The sequence below is a fragment of the Crassostrea angulata genome, chromosome 7, assembly GCF_025612915.1.
Source record: "Crassostrea angulata isolate pt1a10 chromosome 7, ASM2561291v2, whole genome shotgun sequence".
Lineage (NCBI taxonomy): Eukaryota > Metazoa > Mollusca > Bivalvia > Ostreida > Ostreidae > Magallana > Magallana angulata.
The window spans coordinates 48,852,510-48,870,238 of record NC_069117.1 but is presented as its reverse complement, the minus strand read 5'-3'; the positions used below and the strand labels follow the sequence as shown (position 1 = coordinate 48,870,238).

At 34.7% G+C, this 17,729-nt stretch overlaps 1 protein-coding gene across 5 annotated transcripts; it reads right to left on the bottom strand.

The window, feature by feature from the left end:
• Positions 1 to 4: 4 nt before the first annotated feature.
• Positions 5 to 17,696, bottom strand: LOC128192012 (nuclear pore complex protein Nup98-Nup96-like). Of its 5 annotated transcripts, none has more exons than XM_052864400.1 (38): positions 17,677 to 17,696; positions 15,678 to 15,759; positions 15,389 to 15,427; positions 15,097 to 15,282; positions 14,846 to 14,980; positions 14,611 to 14,700; positions 14,258 to 14,491; positions 13,739 to 13,944; positions 13,509 to 13,607; positions 13,191 to 13,380; positions 12,918 to 13,055; positions 12,742 to 12,796; positions 12,515 to 12,626; positions 12,260 to 12,403; positions 11,911 to 12,110; positions 11,009 to 11,198; positions 10,653 to 10,857; positions 10,387 to 10,526; positions 9,661 to 9,774; positions 9,417 to 9,500; positions 7,435 to 7,624; positions 7,142 to 7,276; positions 6,626 to 6,757; positions 5,866 to 6,168; positions 5,584 to 5,714; positions 5,077 to 5,221; positions 4,292 to 4,372; positions 4,070 to 4,185; positions 3,782 to 3,961; positions 3,540 to 3,676; positions 3,157 to 3,420; positions 2,726 to 2,887; positions 2,425 to 2,548; positions 2,159 to 2,282; positions 1,856 to 2,013; positions 1,658 to 1,752; positions 1,211 to 1,297; positions 5 to 487 (listed from the first exon to the last, which is right to left on the bottom strand). In XM_052864400.1, the coding sequence occupies exons 2-38, from the start codon at positions 15,721 to 15,723 to the stop codon at positions 382 to 384; spliced, it is 5,277 nt and encodes a 1,758-aa protein (XP_052720360.1). In that variant the 5' UTR covers positions 15,724 to 15,759; positions 17,677 to 17,696; the 3' UTR covers positions 5 to 381. The 5 variants fall into 5 exon arrangements, with proteins under 5 accessions (XP_052720360.1, XP_052720358.1, XP_052720363.1 ...); XM_052864398.1 differs by lacking the exon at positions 17,677 to 17,696 and adding an exon at positions 16,806 to 16,930; XM_052864403.1 differs by lacking the exon at positions 17,677 to 17,696 and adding an exon at positions 16,806 to 16,930 and having other exon boundaries at positions 1,658 to 1,749.
• Positions 17,697 to 17,729: the final 33 nt, after the last annotated feature.

The following is a 17,729-nucleotide window of genomic DNA, read 5'->3' as shown; positions in this document are numbered from 1 at the left end:
CAAAAGAATTTCATTCATTTTTTTTTATTTTATCAATACAAACAATAACGTTCATACATGTAAATATTCACAACATTCAGCTGTTCTGTGATTTAATGAAGTGCTTTCAATTTCCATTGACATTTTGAAAGTCATGAGTACCGGTAATTCTCCCTATTTCTCATAAACAATATCACTTCTCTCCCATTTCCACAACACTTGACACTCAATTCTTCTATACCTTCAATGAACAAACATTCTGAACATAGGGGAATTGATAAAATCTGCAACAGCACATGTTCTCATACAAAGAACAGGCATTCATCCCTTTGGAGTACAGTTTGCACATAGATTCAAGATGAGTTTGACTGTTTAAATTACTTAAAAGTCTTTCTTTTCAGTTTATAGCCTTAAATAACTGGCTGAGAAATTGCGAGTCAAACTACTCAGTTCCTGCAGTCTGTAATCTTCTGGCATTGGTAACTGTCCTATGTAGGGTGCCATTAATCTGTTAAAAAAAATAAGCTTATAACTATATTCATTTACTGGCAATAAGTTTATTGCAGGATACTGTATAAAGGGAGATATTTGAGTTTCATTTTCACCCCCTTTGCTCTTGATGTCAGCAGGCAAATTTAAAACTGGGCGAAATCAAAACATTTTATAAATAACTGTGTAAATTAGATAGTGTTTATATTTCTAACCATGTTCGGGTGAATTTAGAATGAAACTGTTTGGATGAAAACGTTTGATGATGTTGAAGGGCAAAAAAAAAATGCACAGCAAAATTAACCCAGTATACAGATCAAGATGTACAGGATATGCTAATTTTTACACCAATTATGTTACAAAACAAGTGAAAAGCTGTCAATGTGACAGCAAACCAGGTTTTCATTTATGTGAAATGTATCCATAATCCATGTCAACTCGTATCCAGTGAAATGGAGTACCCTATATGCAATATTTTGCGAAAAAATGACTAAGTTCAAAAGCTGGTTTTTTTCCCCCATAAATTATCGGAAATCAAAATCCTAGCAATATGCACACCTCTGATATATATATATGTACAATTAATCTGCAAAAGAACAACTTCCTATCTTGAAAACTGTAGGAGGAGTTATCCGTACAATGAGGGTACCCTTTTGGCAGCCGCCCGCCATTTTCACCATTTTAATAACTGGATTTTTCCATTAGAAAACCCGGTTAAAAAAGACAATATGTAGGCGTTTACCTGACAGAGAGGTCTTGATCTCCTTGTAAATTAAGAATGGTGTGGAAGAGAACAGACAGTCTCTTAGATATCTCTGACTGGCACAGCCTACAAAATACACCTCAAATCTTCATTTCAATTCATTTGTCTCTGTAAACAACATTTTTTAGAAATTCTTGATACCATGGGAAAGATAATGTACATGTACAATGCAACAAAGCTTGAAACAAATTACTTTGTAATAGTTTTGAAATATTTCTGTCATTTCATTTTCATAATTATTTCATATTTAAAATTGTTTGAGTTTAGAGAAATTTGAGAAATAAGACATTACAAGCACAGATTTAAATATACCAGTATTGGCAAACATTCAAAATATGAATATATTAGTAGTAAATTTAATCGTGGGGAATGACTGTCACTGACTTTGACTTGTAAGTCAACTACAAGTACATGTATATAACTTACCTGTCTCTGGATTGGTAACAAGGTAAATTAGATATTCTGTCACATAATGATGTAATGTCTGTCCGTAAACTATCAACAGCTACACCTCTTCCCTGCTAAAATAAAGATAGTAAATCATATACATGTACACACATATTTATAATTAGCTGCAAGTGACCTTAGGAAAAGAAAATCAATAGTACGTGACTTGAGTTTTACCTCATTTCTCTCGATGTCTAGTTTTATTTGTTCCAGTTTGCTGACCAGTGTGATGTAATCCAGCAACACCTGACCCCCAGCAGACCAGTCCACGATCTGCTTACACCTGTCATGTGGGGCCAACTCCACCAGAAATCGATGCAGGTAGCCATGATTTTCTACAAGTAAAAAAAAAACCTCCCATTTAGCTATAACTCTACTAATCAAGTTAAAAATGCTAACTATATAACCTTAATAACTTACACTGAAGTATCAGTTTTTTTGTTGAAACATTAGTTAAAGGAAGGATGAATTCCTACTCACCATTAATAATGGCATCTGATGACAAATGGCACAGCAAGACTTTATGACACTCATTCCATCGCTTTGAGTTCAGCAAGTGAACGGCTTCAGCATGGTGATTTCTATCATTCCGAGCTTTCAGAGCCTTTGAAACAAATCATATATTTTGAATTCAGTGTTTACATTAAAACTATAAATGAACACATTGCAAAATGTCACCTCTTCATTATTTGTAGGCACATCTACAGCAGATTTGACGGCTGTTTATAACTTTATAAGATTCTAACCTTTGCGTAGTGAATCCATTCGACTGGTATACCAAGCTTTTCTCTGACAAAGACTTCCTGTTCATTGAACTCTTCCTCTACCGAGACATATCTGTGTAACAGATCTCGCGTCCTCCACTCTCGACTACAGAAAAAAAATCAAATTACAAAATGTTAAAGAAACATGAAGAGGCAAGAGAATAAACATAACAATTTTAAAATGAGTACTTTTCATTATATCAGTCATCCCAATTCAATAGATTTTTTTATCCTTAAAATATCAGCAGATATTTGAACAAAGTGTAAATGCTTTTTCTCTCACCTTCTTCTGTCTTCCAGATGTAGGACTACAAAGACCGCCCACTCCCACATTTCTATGGACTCGAGCTGAGCGGCGAAGCTGAGGTGTAGACAGGTGGTGTTGTAGGCCGACAGATGGCGATACTGGGCCTGCACTGACTGGAGTACCTGCAGCAGGTGCCAGCTACAACAAGCAGCCAAATCTTAATTCAATTCACTTTAATTATTGACAATTACCACATCATCATAATCAGGAACATTAACAACATAAAACCATACACAGATTTAAAGCATATATAAAGTAACAAACATGAGTTCACAAAATATAAAACTATATTGGAAAATAAATCATCAGCAAAAAGTTTATCTATCATTTATACCAAGTGGTTTTATATCTCATGACCACACTGTACAAAATATCATTCATATCAGTCTAAAATTTCACCAACAAACCTGAGTCTATAGTCCATGTGATTTGCAGTTGAAGATCTAGGATTAAAAAGACTTTCAAGGGCATAGGTCCTTTCCGAGTATAACTTGAGCAAATGGTATGCAGTATCTCGGATATTTTCTGTGTCCCCCATTTGATCCTCCTCTAGATATGGTGGCAATGGAGGGCTACAATACATCCCCAAGGGTGAATCTCCACTACAACCCATTTCATACTCCTCCAGAGCTTTGGTGATCTGGGCTGGTGCAGTTGGAGGGCACATGTACCTAAAATGTTCACATTCATCTCACAGAATACACACACATACCTATATGAAAGCATAAATCTGTTAAAAAATGGCGCAAAAAAATTGAACCTTCAAGTACACTTTAAATTAATAACACACCATAAATGAAGTGCAAAAGCCCTCTTCCAGTCCAAGTCCATACAAGTGTTGACGACAGATTGAGGAGTCTGCCACACCATACGACCAGCAAGGAGAACGTACAGCTTTAGTCTCAGCTCCTCTATAAACTTGTAGGCCTATCAAACAGAAGGCTGTATCAGAATACATCTCACATTCTTTATAACAACTGTACATTTTTCATTAAATCACATGTAGCATATGCTGACAATGCGATTACTCACCCCTAACTCGGCCCATTCATTGAGCTGCATATCCAGTAAATGTTTGGGATAGGGACTACCCATGCACTGTGAGAGGACCAATGCCAGCCGTGTGTCCCCACTCTTCTGGGACAGGCTGCAGGCTGCTGCTACCTGTCTACCTGTCAGGTGAGCAAATAAAGCAGGCAGGTGATTCTTTCCCTGCAATGAATAATAAAAAAAAATTGCACAGGTATATAGGAGACAAAACATCTAAATCATTTACATTAGCACACAATTTTTTATCAATTCAAACAGAAATATCCAGACCTTGTATTTGGCTTCATGAATCTCTTTTTGGATTTTGTCCCTGGCTGTAGAAGAAAGCCACCTAGAAACTGCCTCTCTCCTAGCATTCTGTAGCTCATAGTTATTCACAATGTCATCTGAAACACAATGCAAACTTCCATGTAATTCAAATGTTAACTGTTTATGTCAATCATGAAAACTGGCAATACCTACATATGTAACTCAATAAATCTTAATACCTACCTGGTAGCGTTCCAAACAAAGCAGCACACAGGTTCCAGATTGTTTCTGCGTAGCTAACACTGGCATGGTCTGGATGTCCCTCTGGAAAAAACAAAACACTGCATACAAGCACTTAAAGGGGCATGGTCATGATTTTGGTCAAAAATTATTTTTTCGATTTTAACGTTTACAATGCTCCAGTAAGGCATTTTTAATAGGCAACCAAAATTTGAGTGTCATTTGATGAGTCATAAGCAAGTAAACAAAGCGTTTGTTTACATTTTGAATGTTGAAGTAAAAATTCCAGTTTAAGACCTAAAATAAATGTGTTAATCGTAACGAACTGTTTATTTATGTTTAAAATGAATAATAAGATAGACAAACCAGCTTTAAAAAGATTTTTTACTGGTATATCGAACCTATGTAAACAAAAACAGGGCACAAGCCTTGTTTACATGACGAAGAATTGCAAGCCCTGTATCTTGCTTAAAACTCAACGACTGGCACCCAAATTTCATTTGATCATTAGAAATGCATTCTTAAAGCATTGCAAATAACAAAAACAGAAAAATAAAATTTGACCCAAATCGTGACCATGCCCCTTTAACCTATTGTAATGGGTAAAAAATCTGAATTTTTTTTAGGACATTAGTCCAAACAGCTAATAGAAATTATTCATGCAAATAATGTGAAGTACAATGTATGTACACATTTATATCCACTGCATAAGTTAATAAGGTTTCCTGGTCCTTGTATTGAAGAACCAGAATAGCAGATAGAGCTTTGCAGCAGTTATGTCCCTTTACCTGTATCGTTTTTGTCCTGCTTGATGCGCTCCACTATGTGCTGTAGGGACACCTCCCCATCCCTGGGGGCAAAGACAGGACACCCCTCCTCCACATCTCTCCCTGCATGTTCCAGCTGAATGGACAGCAACTCTTCGTGGTTACGCTGAAACAAAATACATGTATAGTTACTGTGGAATCATTAGAATTCGTGGTGGCTCAATATTCATGGGTAACCCTCACACGCGAATTTACACCCTTGACGAAAACTAATGATAATAGATTTAGTTTTCATACTGAAACTGAAAACCGACTAATCCACAAAATTACATACCCACAAATAAGCAAAATACTGACAGTCCACAAAAATTGGCCCCCACGAAATTAAATGATTCCACAGTATTACACATCCATTTCTTAGTGTAGATAGCTTTGGCTGTAACTTTATATCCTTTTATGTATATCAGAATAACCCAATTATTTTCAACGAAGTGTATGTCAGCAAAGAGAAAGGATAACATATCTTACCACTACTATTGGGTCATCTGGTTGGAAGTAAGATGTCGCATTTAGCTTCTCTAGAGCAACATTCCAATTTGTTTGGCCAATTTTCCTTTTTCTTGAACCTGATAACATGGAGAAAGAAGTTTCTTCTGCTCCTAAAAATACACAGAAACCAAAATACTTGTACGTACTTTATGCAAATTGCATGAAAAGGATGATCTTATGATCTTATGCTTTTGACAGAATCTTATTTAACAACAAAATCACAACAAATTTTTCTAAGAATATAAAACTATCATATTTTACCTGTGCTTCTGTCAGTGACAGTTAACCCAGCATGAGCAAGTGTCCACCCTGGGCCCCACCCTACACGGAATGACCGCCCATGGATTAGACCTGCATCCCAGATCACATTCTGCTTATCATACATGTTGGATTTGTTGAACTCTGGGATAGCCCTTGCTATCCGTGATCCAACAATCCTTCGAGGAAGATCATCTGACTTCATCCCGCTTGGAATGGGCTGGTGTTCATCCACTGGAGGCATCTGATATTTAGACTTAACCGGCCGGATTGGCTCGGGAGTCACTATCCGAGGGGGAAAAGCTCCTGTAGTTTCCAAAAACTCAATTTTAATTCAATATCTGGTTTAAACCGAACACTAATGTTAATACATGTATACCGGTAAATATCAATCGCATAGAAGTGTTAGTCAAGTTTCATATCTAAGAAACTTACATTTGTTATTCAAAAGCATTAACTCTTACATCTATCCTCCCTGACATTATAAAAGACAAAATTTACTCCATATTAAAAAAATTCTCAAAAAACTAAACTTATTTATTTCACAGCGATTAATAAACAAGTTTTACAACTTATATAAATATCTCTCACTGGCATGGATGTTAGCCTGAAGGGAATATTATTTGGGAGAAAGACGGAGTACCCAGAGAAAACTCACCAAGTGTCCAAGCATACCTTTTCACATACAGCCACTGTCGACCACTTCTCAATTTTTTTTAATACAGACTGTAAAAATTTAAATGTCTTAATTTTAAAAACCTACCCCTTTCTTTTTCAATATTGGCACTTTTTGGAACACTGGAAAGCTTTACAGGCGACATAAAAGAATTCTTGTAGGCAGAACTAAACATGCTTGGTCCTCGCTTTCCCTCTAGACGAGTTGAACTCAATACATCTGTCAAAACAACAATCCTACATTACACACACCGAGTAATGTACATGCATCAGCCTACCATTAATAAACATGTATACTGCAGATATCAAATCAGCAAATTATAATGAAATAGGGTGTTCATAACAGTGTGTAAGCATATAATTTACAAAATAGTATGGTACAATACATGAATGACTTATGTTTCATTTGTTCAGTTAATTGTTTATATGGAAATGTCAAAGTCAAAATAGCTTGTTTTTTATAAGAATTTGTTAACATAATTTACAATATGGTATAGTGTAATGATGTATAAACTATGTACCAGTTGTTTAACCGGTTGTACACATGGAAGACATACACCAGTTCTTTCTTTTTAATTAGAACCAATGTAACCCGGTACTTTACCTGGCTGCTGTGGTACATCCTCCTCGTGGAAGAAGGAGGCCTTCATGACCTGCATGTTCTGGGCACTGACTCCCATACTCTGGGCGAGGCGATGGGAGGAAGGCTGCTCCTCCATCTCCTCCTCGTATCCCTCACCTAAATATGTTGATATTATGCTATACTGATTATACCGGTATGTGTTCCTCACAATTTTCCTGTTCTATAGCAATATTCACACACATCCAAAGCATGAAACTATGTACTGTATATATTATAATTTTCTTCAAGCCCCACCCTTGTTGCACTAGTTGTACCTGAGTAGTCCTCAACCATGCTATCGGGGGCCGTCTCCTGTGATATATCAGGGAGACCCTCGATATCATCGTCTGTCATAGGTACAGCCGTGTCCTGGGGCTGTGGAGCAGGTGCTTCTCTCACCGAGGATGCAGGAGGTTTCCTCTCCCCTTCCAATGTAGGTCCAGACTTAATCGTCTTTTGCAATTTCTGTTAAGATTAATTACAAATTTACAATACAAAGCTAGTAAAAATATTCGCTTTATTTTGTAACTGAAAATCTAACCAATAAATGATATGTAACCCATTGACATAGTATATGTAATACACATATTGAATTAAGTATTGCAAAGAATTCATCAATGGAGTTGTTTTCATTGCCAAACAATATAAAGTATCGGTACAAATTTAGTAAATGTTCTTTACATTGATGCATATATATAAAACTTCAATGTACAATTCATAGAAAAAATCATTTTCACAAAAGTTGTTTGCATGGTGAAAACCTTTAATACAAGTGTAACATAATAATTATCATATTTACAGCGTACATTTACATATAAAACTGTTTATAAAACATTTTACTTTAGCAAAATTATTAAGTACATGCAAATAGAGTTACATAAAATCAGAAAAATCTTCTACACTTGGAATATCCTGGTTCTTTGTACAGGATTTTTGCTCTACTTGTAACATCCAATTTGACAAGACCTGGTCTTGCAGCTTTAACCCGATAGCCTCAAGGCCTTAAAAAATCACTGCATTTACCAAACATACCCGTCATTTGACTTATATTAACCATCTAGCCAACTCAATTATTTTGCTGTTTAAAAAAATCAGTTGTATATCTATAAAGTATCATCAGGTAGGTGTCTTCCTAGGATCTTCATTTTTCAGCATGTTTTTCTGTAGGTGACGTCACTTTCAATGTCATTTATAATATGACATATAGCATGATATTTTAACCTCTATGTACCACGAAAAGGAAACAAAATTCCTCAACTGATTTTATATCCATGTTTATTGACTTATTTCCAAGTTATTTCAAAAAGCAAATTAAAAATAGTACATTAACATTCATGTTTTAAATCCCATAACAGTTTTAACTTAAACAAAATGTTCTTTATAGATAAAAATTCAGTATTTAAAACACATAAAATACTGTTAAGGGATTTAAGAAAAAATATATCAGAAATACTATATAAATGTATGTAGATTCATCAATTAATTTCTAAATGACAACGAACCTTTTAACTAATATTACATTATTTTCAAAAGAAAAAGAATTGATGAATCCACAAATACATAAACGTAATAGAAATACATTATACTGACATAACATCAACAGTGTATGTACAAGTTAATCTCACAAGCAGTGAAAAAAAAACCCCAATGAAAGACATTATCATTAAAACTCAGTAAAATATACAAGATTTTTATGACAATCTACTTCTTGCATCAATTATATTTATTAACAAAGACTGATGCAGTCAGTTAAAAATATTTACAAAACTGAATAATAAATCACATCAAAGCAAGTGGTATACAGTAGCATTCATCCATGTACATCACAGTATGAATCATAATGTGTTATATATGTAAAAGTGGTGCTTATAATGATTAACATCTAACATTCGGGAATACTTGACAAACACGAAATTATAACATTTTTTTAAACCAACAATACTGCCCTCTGATATGAGTCAAAATATTTACAACAATAATGACAGTTTACTCAATAAATTAAGAAAATTTGCAAAATGTGTCACAATGTTAATGCATATTTCATGACCTTTGTGGCATAAGCTCAACTACATGACATTTTAATTACAAGTATGCAGAAGTTCAACGGTTTTTATTCACAAAACACACAAAGACTTTGGTATTCCAAATTTCTGTCCATTAAAATATTTTCCCCCGAGATCCAGAGATAACCATCCATTGTGGGTGGATCCACTGGTCCTGTGGGGTGGAGAACTCTTTAGTATGAGGAGGTACTAACCTGACTCGTTGCCTTCATTTGAGCAAGGGCAGACAAGTCTTCCTCGTCACTCTCCTCCAAACCATACTTTGTAAAATGTTTCACCTATATAAAAAAAAAAATAATGGAAAAATTCATTCAATTTTACAAATACATGTACATTTTCATGACATTTCATCTAAAAAGCATGAAACAAAAACCCGAAAAAATTTAATCAGAAACAAGATTTCATTATAAAGTTTAGGAAATTTCTTTCCCACAGTACCTCAAACACCCATGAGCCAGTTTCTGGTCGATAGTCCAAGAACCTGCCACCAATGCGAGCTGTAATTTCTTCCATTTTCTCATGGTATCCTAAGGTCTTTAATCTCTCTGGATCCTATAATGAAGAAAATAAACAAGCCGTAAGATTAAAATACTTTTTAATTTATTTAAGGTCAAGATCTCGTAAATGATTCCAGACTGTCATTTTGGTGCTAGAACCATTATGACTTCATACCGGTAATTGATTTGATGAATCTTTTCCCGTATTTTACGGCTTTAAAGGAATTATGTAGAAAATTAAACAATATTTTGACATTCTATATTCAATCATGGGAAAAGTAATCCCGGTACCTATACTCAATTTGACATCATTTTAAAGAGGTCAAGAGCTTGTATAATGCCGTTTTTGGAGAGACTGTAGGCAGTCTAGATATATTTCATTAGTCAAAAATTGACAAATCTCCAAGATTTGTTACTTTTATCCTTCATATTTCATAGAAAACGGTTGTTTAAAACATGAATTTTCATCATGTATACTAAAAATTTAAGCCCCAGTACACCCAATGAAACAAAGATATTGTTATAAAGCATAATGTAAAGAATTTATATCTTGAATTTCATAAATCTGTAGGCACCTTTCATTTACTAGATCTTGACCTTAAATCCATGTTATTCGCATGTACATATAGCATCATTATCTGAACGACCACTCCTTTAATAAGCTGACCTTAATGTAGGATCGAGTTGTTTTATCTGTGGGCCACACACAGTCTAGGGTGATCTCTGCCTTCCTGTTCAACTCCTCACCCTCGGGTGGCTTGTTATCATCATCTGGGTACACGATGACCTCCTTACGTCGAATATGCACTGTACAAATATAAAAGGTCATGACCATAATGATGGATCCTCACAAATTTCAAGCTATGAAAAGTACAATGTACATGTAATTCTAATTTATAATTTGGTCATAATTTACCGATAACTTTGTCTTACCAATTTCATCCAGATTGAGGTTGGCTACATTGATCTGTCCGGGGAAGAATATGCTTCCGTATCCCTCCCTCCCAACAGTAAAGCCATCCACAAAACAGTCTCCATTCTCATCCACTAGCTCACAAAGCTCCTCCACTGAGGGTATTGTGTAGTACCCAGGACGAGTCAGGACTATACCTGCCAAGTTAGGTGGTGGAGGTGTGGTCTACCAAAAAAAATCATTATCCATCAAAGTTCACGTGAGAAGACATTTCCAGTTAAAAAACATGCATGCACATATTTTTCTACTTGTACAAAATAAACAACTGAAATTAAATTGTTTATGTTCCATTAATTTAAATTCAGAAATAACTTACAGGTCTCTCGATGCTTTCATCTACTGTTTGATTCAGACTGAGATCCGTGTCATCCGGAGATTTAGATGTTATAGGAACTCGTTTATGAACATTCAATTGCGATATTGTGTCGTCAAAGTTTTCTGACATAGGTTTTGATGGAATGTGGACCTCAGGAATTCTCTGCTCTTTCTCTAGTCTGTCATGCAAGCTAAAATCAAAGTACTGAAGTACTGAAAGCCGGGCTCTTTTGGTGTGTCTTTTTATGCATATTGTGTAGTAAAGACTGAAAATATCTATCTCCCTCTCTCTCTCTCATGCTTTTGATGTCGGCAAAGCATCAGAGAGCGACTAAATTTTGTAAGCGGCTATAAACAAAAAATATGTCTGTCTAGTAGAAGTTAAAAAGTTCAACAGTTGCTGCCTTGAATTTTGCAACAAGCATTATATATTCAATCCCCGTTTCTTCATCGCGCAGCAAAGTAGTTCATGGAAATTCATGCGCATTGTATGTGTCCAAAATGCATAGTAATGTTTTAAAAACACGTTATTAATAAGAAAACTAAAAAAGATAGACAATTCATTAGAAATTAAAAAAAAAGAAACAAAATGCCAACACTTTTGACAAAACGTGGCTCTTTGTGTAACTATTTGGTATAGCGGAAGCTTTACCTTGACGCTGTTCGGTTTTTTGTTTATTTGTGCTATTTATAGTAACATTTGCGATTTGCCTGCCTATAGCCAGGACTCTGCTTTCAGCAGAGCCCGGCTAAAAAAAGAAAAAATTGAGAACTTAAGACAGCCTTTATTGAAAGTGAGTAAACATAGGTGAAGATCAACCCTGAATTTCATGCATGCAAATGGTATCTCTATTTATTTTGAACTATAAGAATATCAATTAATGACAGCAAATTGAGTCTTACAATGAGTTCCCATTCTGTGTGAGGTCAGCTTCATTAACACTGTGATTCTCTGACTCTCCCAACACTGATGAGGCACGGCTAGGTGAACTGGAGTTGGAGCTACCTTTTCGGATCACCAACTTCTTGATGCTCTTCTTTGGCATGAAGCTTTCATTTCCACCACTAAAGTCATCATCTTCCAAGCCCTCAAAAATGTGGTTCTACAAAACATAGCATAGGATCAATTAAATGTCAGCTGATTTGAAATTCTTATGATTTTATTTTCCTGTACATGTATAAACATACACTTAAGCTTTATCTATATCTGAGTTGATTAATTCAAACACATGTAATATAAATTTGGACGTACCTTTGAGCCATTGAGCATGTTGTGCAATGATTTGGGTTTCATTTTGGCTGTTGGTCTGGAGCTGACTTTATACTGATTGGACAGAACAGCTTTCTGGGCCGAGGGGTTTGTCGGTTTCAAGATTTCTTCCCTTTTCTTGTCACTCTGAAATGGAAATCATAAATCTCAATATCTGTCAAGAAATCATGGAGATAAATTATGTACATGGTCATTTTAACACCTTGATGCCAAATTCATTATATAACTGGTACTTACTGGCTTCAGATTCCAAAACAATGGGGAATCACTGTATGGGGAGCTAGCCAGAGCCATCAACTGCTGTTTGATTTGAATCTCATTGGGAACTGCTGCTGCTTGAGGGGCAGCTCTGTCAAAGAAAGAGGCATGCTTGCAAAAACTGTTCTAAACAATTTATTTCTTCTGAATACAAATGAATGAGTATCAAATTTCCAATCCTTCATTTTGCCACTAAATGTACTTACGAGCTTAAGGTAGTTGAAGCGCCACCTTGAGACAAACTTGTACTCATACCAAAGCCTAATTAAAAAAAAAAAAGAATAGACAAGCCTGTAGTTCAAATCTTTGGACAACAAATTTTATTAGCTTTTTTTTCTTATCACATCATGTATTTTCAGAAACTTTATAAATGCCTGATTACCTGGTCCAAATCCTGTGCCGATTCCTGTACTGGCACCAAATGGTTTACTGAGGCTAAACCCAGAAGTCTGGCCTAAGTTAAAGGTACTGGTGCCTCCAAATGGTGGAGGCTTAGCTCCAAACCCTCCTGTGCTGGTTCCTGTAATTTAACATTGAATACATGTAATTTTAATTATCTGTGTATATTATATAATAACAGGCATCTTAAGTTCATTGATCAAAAGAATTGGACATGGTTTAATTTTCAAGATAAACATAGAGTTTTAGTCAATACCTCCTATTCCAGCAGTACTTCCAAAGGAAAATCCACTGGTCGTTCCAAAGCTGGTGGGCTGGGATGTGCTTCCAAAGAGGCTGGGTCCTGTGGTTGGTTTGGCAAACAAATTGTTGGCAGGTGCTCCAAAACCACTGGCCGCAGTGGTGGTGGTTCCAAATGCTGGCTTTGAGTTAAACAGACTTGAACCCTGTAAATGACAATATGAGATGTTCAATTCAGGTGTTATATAATTTCAGCCTGTATAGTTTACAAAATACTTAAATATATTATGGTAGTTTCATATCAAGTAGTACATTTACATATACAAATACTCACTGCAGTGCTAGTACTTCCAAAGCCACCAAATCCCCCAAATCCTGCACTTGTTCCCCCAAAGCCTGCAGCCTGGGTAGTTGGTGTAGAACCAAAGAGAGGCTGCAATAAATATAAAAAACAACTTTGTTAATAAATGCACTTCCCCACAAATTTAACCAGAGTCATGTGTTCTCAATTGCAAGTAAATAGTACTGGAAGCCATGTTTACAAGTTACATTACATATGTGTACCTTATTTTGAGTTGGCTGGCCAAACAAACTTGGAGTTGAAGTTGTGGTGCCAAAGCCAGAGAAGCCCGATGTTCCGGTGGCAGTTGAAGCTCCAAACAAAGGTTTGTTTTGTCCAAATAAACTTGTACTTTGTTGTTGTGGCTGTTGTGGCTGTTGCTGTTGTCCAAACAAAGATGTACCAGTTGAGGCTGGAGTTGGATTAAATGCTAAAAATAATTAGATACACATGTAAATATTGTATATACACTGTAGATATTTCAGAAAATCTGTAAGGAAATGTTTAATTTCAACTTATCATTTATGTCAATAAATGAAATAAAGCAAGGAAATCAATTTATTACTTATTAATTACAAATTTATTAGATCATATATTTATGCAATGATTTTAAACACTAAATTTCATATAGTTATAAATTTTAGTGTTAGCTAGAGTCAAAAAGTATCTTTACTTAATTATATAGCTGTTATTAATGTGGTCACTGCTGTTTTATCAACACAATGTAACTAAAGGAGACTTACTTCCAGAAGCTGATGGGGTTGCAAACCCAGTAGTAGCCTGTTTCCCTTTGCGATTTGACAAATAGTCTTCCACTCGGAGCTCCTCTAGACTTTTGCTTTGGTACTCTTTCATTGCGGTGATGCACTGATGCCGTGTATTGATGTTTGTGCTGACTCCATTCTTGACCATTGTATCTTGGCTGGTGGGAGGGTTGAACTTGACAGTCGTTCCATTCGGAGCTGTCTGAACAAAACCTGTAACAGCAAATGTAAAACTCATTCAATAATTCATACATTTCTCCTTTGCTGTATATATACATATACATGTAAATCAAATAAACATGAACAAATGAAATCTTGCTTAAGAAAATTACCTGCACTAGCACCTGGGTTACCAAAAAGAGTTGATGTTTGTTGACTTCCTCCAAACAATCCTGCAGATGTTGAAGTGTTCGTACCAAATCCTTAAAAAAAAATGATTAACAAATTGAAATTCTTCACCAAAAATATAATCATTCAATATCAAAATTACTGATAAAAATGCATCTGTTAGGTTGGGACTGTTTGACAGGTTCGGACTGTTGGATTTTCAATACATGTACAAATTACCTCCAAATCCTGGAGTTTTGGCTCCAAAACTTGTGTTGGACACAGGTGAGGCAAACAACCCCCCTGTTGTCTGTGCCGTGCTCTGCTGACCAAACATACTGCCTCCAGGGTTGGTGGCAGGTGTAGCACCAAATGCTGAAACACAAATATAATTAGTATTATAATTCATCTCAACAATGTTAAACTCAAACAATATTTGTTAGCAATTTTTTCTTATTTCTCCTTTAGTATGTAAATAAGTATTTACTCACTAAACCCTGATGACTGGGTGCTGCCAAAGGCCCCTCCTGTGCTCTGCTGGCCAAACAAGCCTGCTGTCTGAGACGTGCTCTGCTGACCAAATAAGCTGGTGCCTCCTGTGTTTGGGGTCTGGGAACCAAATGCTGGCGTTCCTCCAAATGTTTTATTGCCTGCAGTTCCAAATGTTGATGTGTTCCCTGGAAGATAGAAGTTGGTTAAATTTATTTTATTTAAATAACTGTCATTAAAAAATAAAACACCTTAATTTACAATACAGCTGATTCAAACAAAAGTTTATCTTACCTGCTCCAAAAGGGGTTGTAGAACTTGCACCAAATGTAGCTTAAAGATGAGATAAATGTTTTAATTATCTTTGTGTTAGAATTTTATTCATTATCATTATATATTTTTCCTTATATTTTTTTGTTCCTATTATCCCAAATCTAAATACAACATCCCTTCTTATCAGGTGTTGATACCATTATCATTAATATTTCATGGAACAAACAATTTGCACGAAGAATTTAGATGAGTTGTACATGACATTGATCAAAGATTAAGATATAACAATGTATATATTATATTCTATTACCATTGCCAGATCCAAAAGAAAATCCTGTTGGTTTTGCACCAAACATTTTTCTTTCTTTGTTACTCCTGAATTAAAAACTCTACTGAGAAAAAAGAACAAAAAACATTTAGACAACAAAATTTTTGTTGCAAAACCCCTAGTCCTACATTAAATGTCATTGAAGAGTTGAGTTATCGTAATTAACATGAATAACATCACTTTTTAAAATGCTTAACAATGTTCAATATGCATTTAAAATCAAATGATGCGTACATGTATGTTAAAATATTTTGAAAGATTGCTGATTAAATTTTAAGAATGCTTATATGCCAAATTATTTACAACACATCACATTAAATGTGGGAATTATATTCATTAACAGCAGATCTTTCATAAGAATTCTCTTCCTGCTACTAGTTATGAGGCCTAATTGAACTGATATATAGTACTATAAAGCAAAGATTATTGTCTATTTTACATAACATTTGCTAATGGACCCTTTCATGAAAACTGCAGTACTGCACTCTTACTTGGTAATTTGAAAAAAGTTACCAAAGTTTTAGTTGGTAGACAATTAAACATCATATTTTACAAAACAACATTCATTTGCCCAGAAAAGGGGCAGTACTACAGTTACCTTGAAGAGGTCTATAGACTTCATTACATTAATTGTATAAGAAATGGTTTTATGGGAAAAAACTGTAAGAAAGTTGTAGATCTTGTGTCCATACCTATTGCATATTACACATGAATACAACAAACGCATGTTCAAATAAATTACAAAGAAAACAGTTATAAATGATACATATATAGGACATTCATAGCTATGATAAGCTATCTAAATCCTATTCACATACAAAGGCTACGCAGTGACAACAGAAGGTAACTAATTAAATTTGGGCAGTTTTAAGGATCCCATGGATTCAAATAAACATCAAATTTGTTCAACATTAACTAGAATTCAATAAAAATGTTCATATTTGATCAGACAAAACGTATAGACCTAAAACCAACCTTATTTTAACCGAGCAAAATGTTAAAAATCTAACATAAGGGATTTTTAGATTTTGAACTCTGGTTTCGATTTACGCACAGAACTTGTGCGCTGTAAACATCATCTGTAAACTAACTCCAATCAGTCTTGCTTACCACTATATATATATTTTCATTGTTGTGATCGAGTTTACTCTGGATAATACAAGAAATACTCGTGGATGATATCACATTCTAAGTTTACAACATGGCGTCATAGAGGAGCGCGGACTTTACGCGCATGTAAAATATAAACCGATTCCGCGATTTGTTCCGAATAAAACATACGACGTGACATGCATATACATGTAGTTAATATATTTATAACTTCCCCGAGATGTTTTATAGAATCGATACATATATACAGTATTATTCCAACTCACAACTTTTTGCATATTTTTTTTTTATCATAGCAGAAATTTTATTTAACAAAAGTTTCGTTTTTCTGATTTCTGTCAAATCCTTCGAAATGTTCTTATTCTTCTAAAAATCATATCTTTAACTACGCATGATCATAGGCAATTTATTTGTTATTTATTGTCATTGAAATTATAACGTTACACACTTGAAATTATTTTCCAGGGTTTTTTATTTTGTGTGTGTGATCTGCTGGGTTAATGATGATCAGGAAATATTTAGAACGTTAATTATACACATCACAAATGCAAATAGTTTTACCACTTCCCTATATTATAGAAGTATCAAACTAATCATACGTGAAATAAAACGTACTTTCATATATATCAAAACATCAGAAAACGAAGTATTAAATTGATTAAAAACTTTTTTACCATTTTGTAAAAAGACTCACACAATGAAATATGTTTCTAAAAATCGATTTATAATTTTATACACGTGTTATATAGTATATATAAGCGATCAATATTATTTGAAACATAATTAAACCAATTAATGACACGATATACCATATTATCAATTTCCTTTCAATTGATTGATACCATCTAGAAACATAGAAGCACATCCTTACCTTTTCTCTTAATCCCATTTTATTGTTACCGTTTGACTATTTTTAGAAAAGGG

What these genes read in the sequence shown, in the direction of transcription:
- LOC128192012 (XM_052864400.1), bottom strand. Translation starts at nt 15,723, where the DNA reads ATGTTTGGTGCAAAACCAACAGGATTTTCTTTTGGATCTGGCAATG. An exon ending in AAGTACTGCTGGAATAGGAG is followed by an intron (nt 13,056 to 13,190) that starts GTATTGACTAAA and finishes GTTAAATTACAG; the next exon opens with GAACCAGCACAGGAGGGTTT. An exon ending in TTTGTTTGGAACGCTACCAG is followed by an intron (nt 4,186 to 4,291) that starts GTAGGTATTAAG and finishes ATTGTGTTTCAG; the next exon opens with ATGACATTGTGAATAACTAT.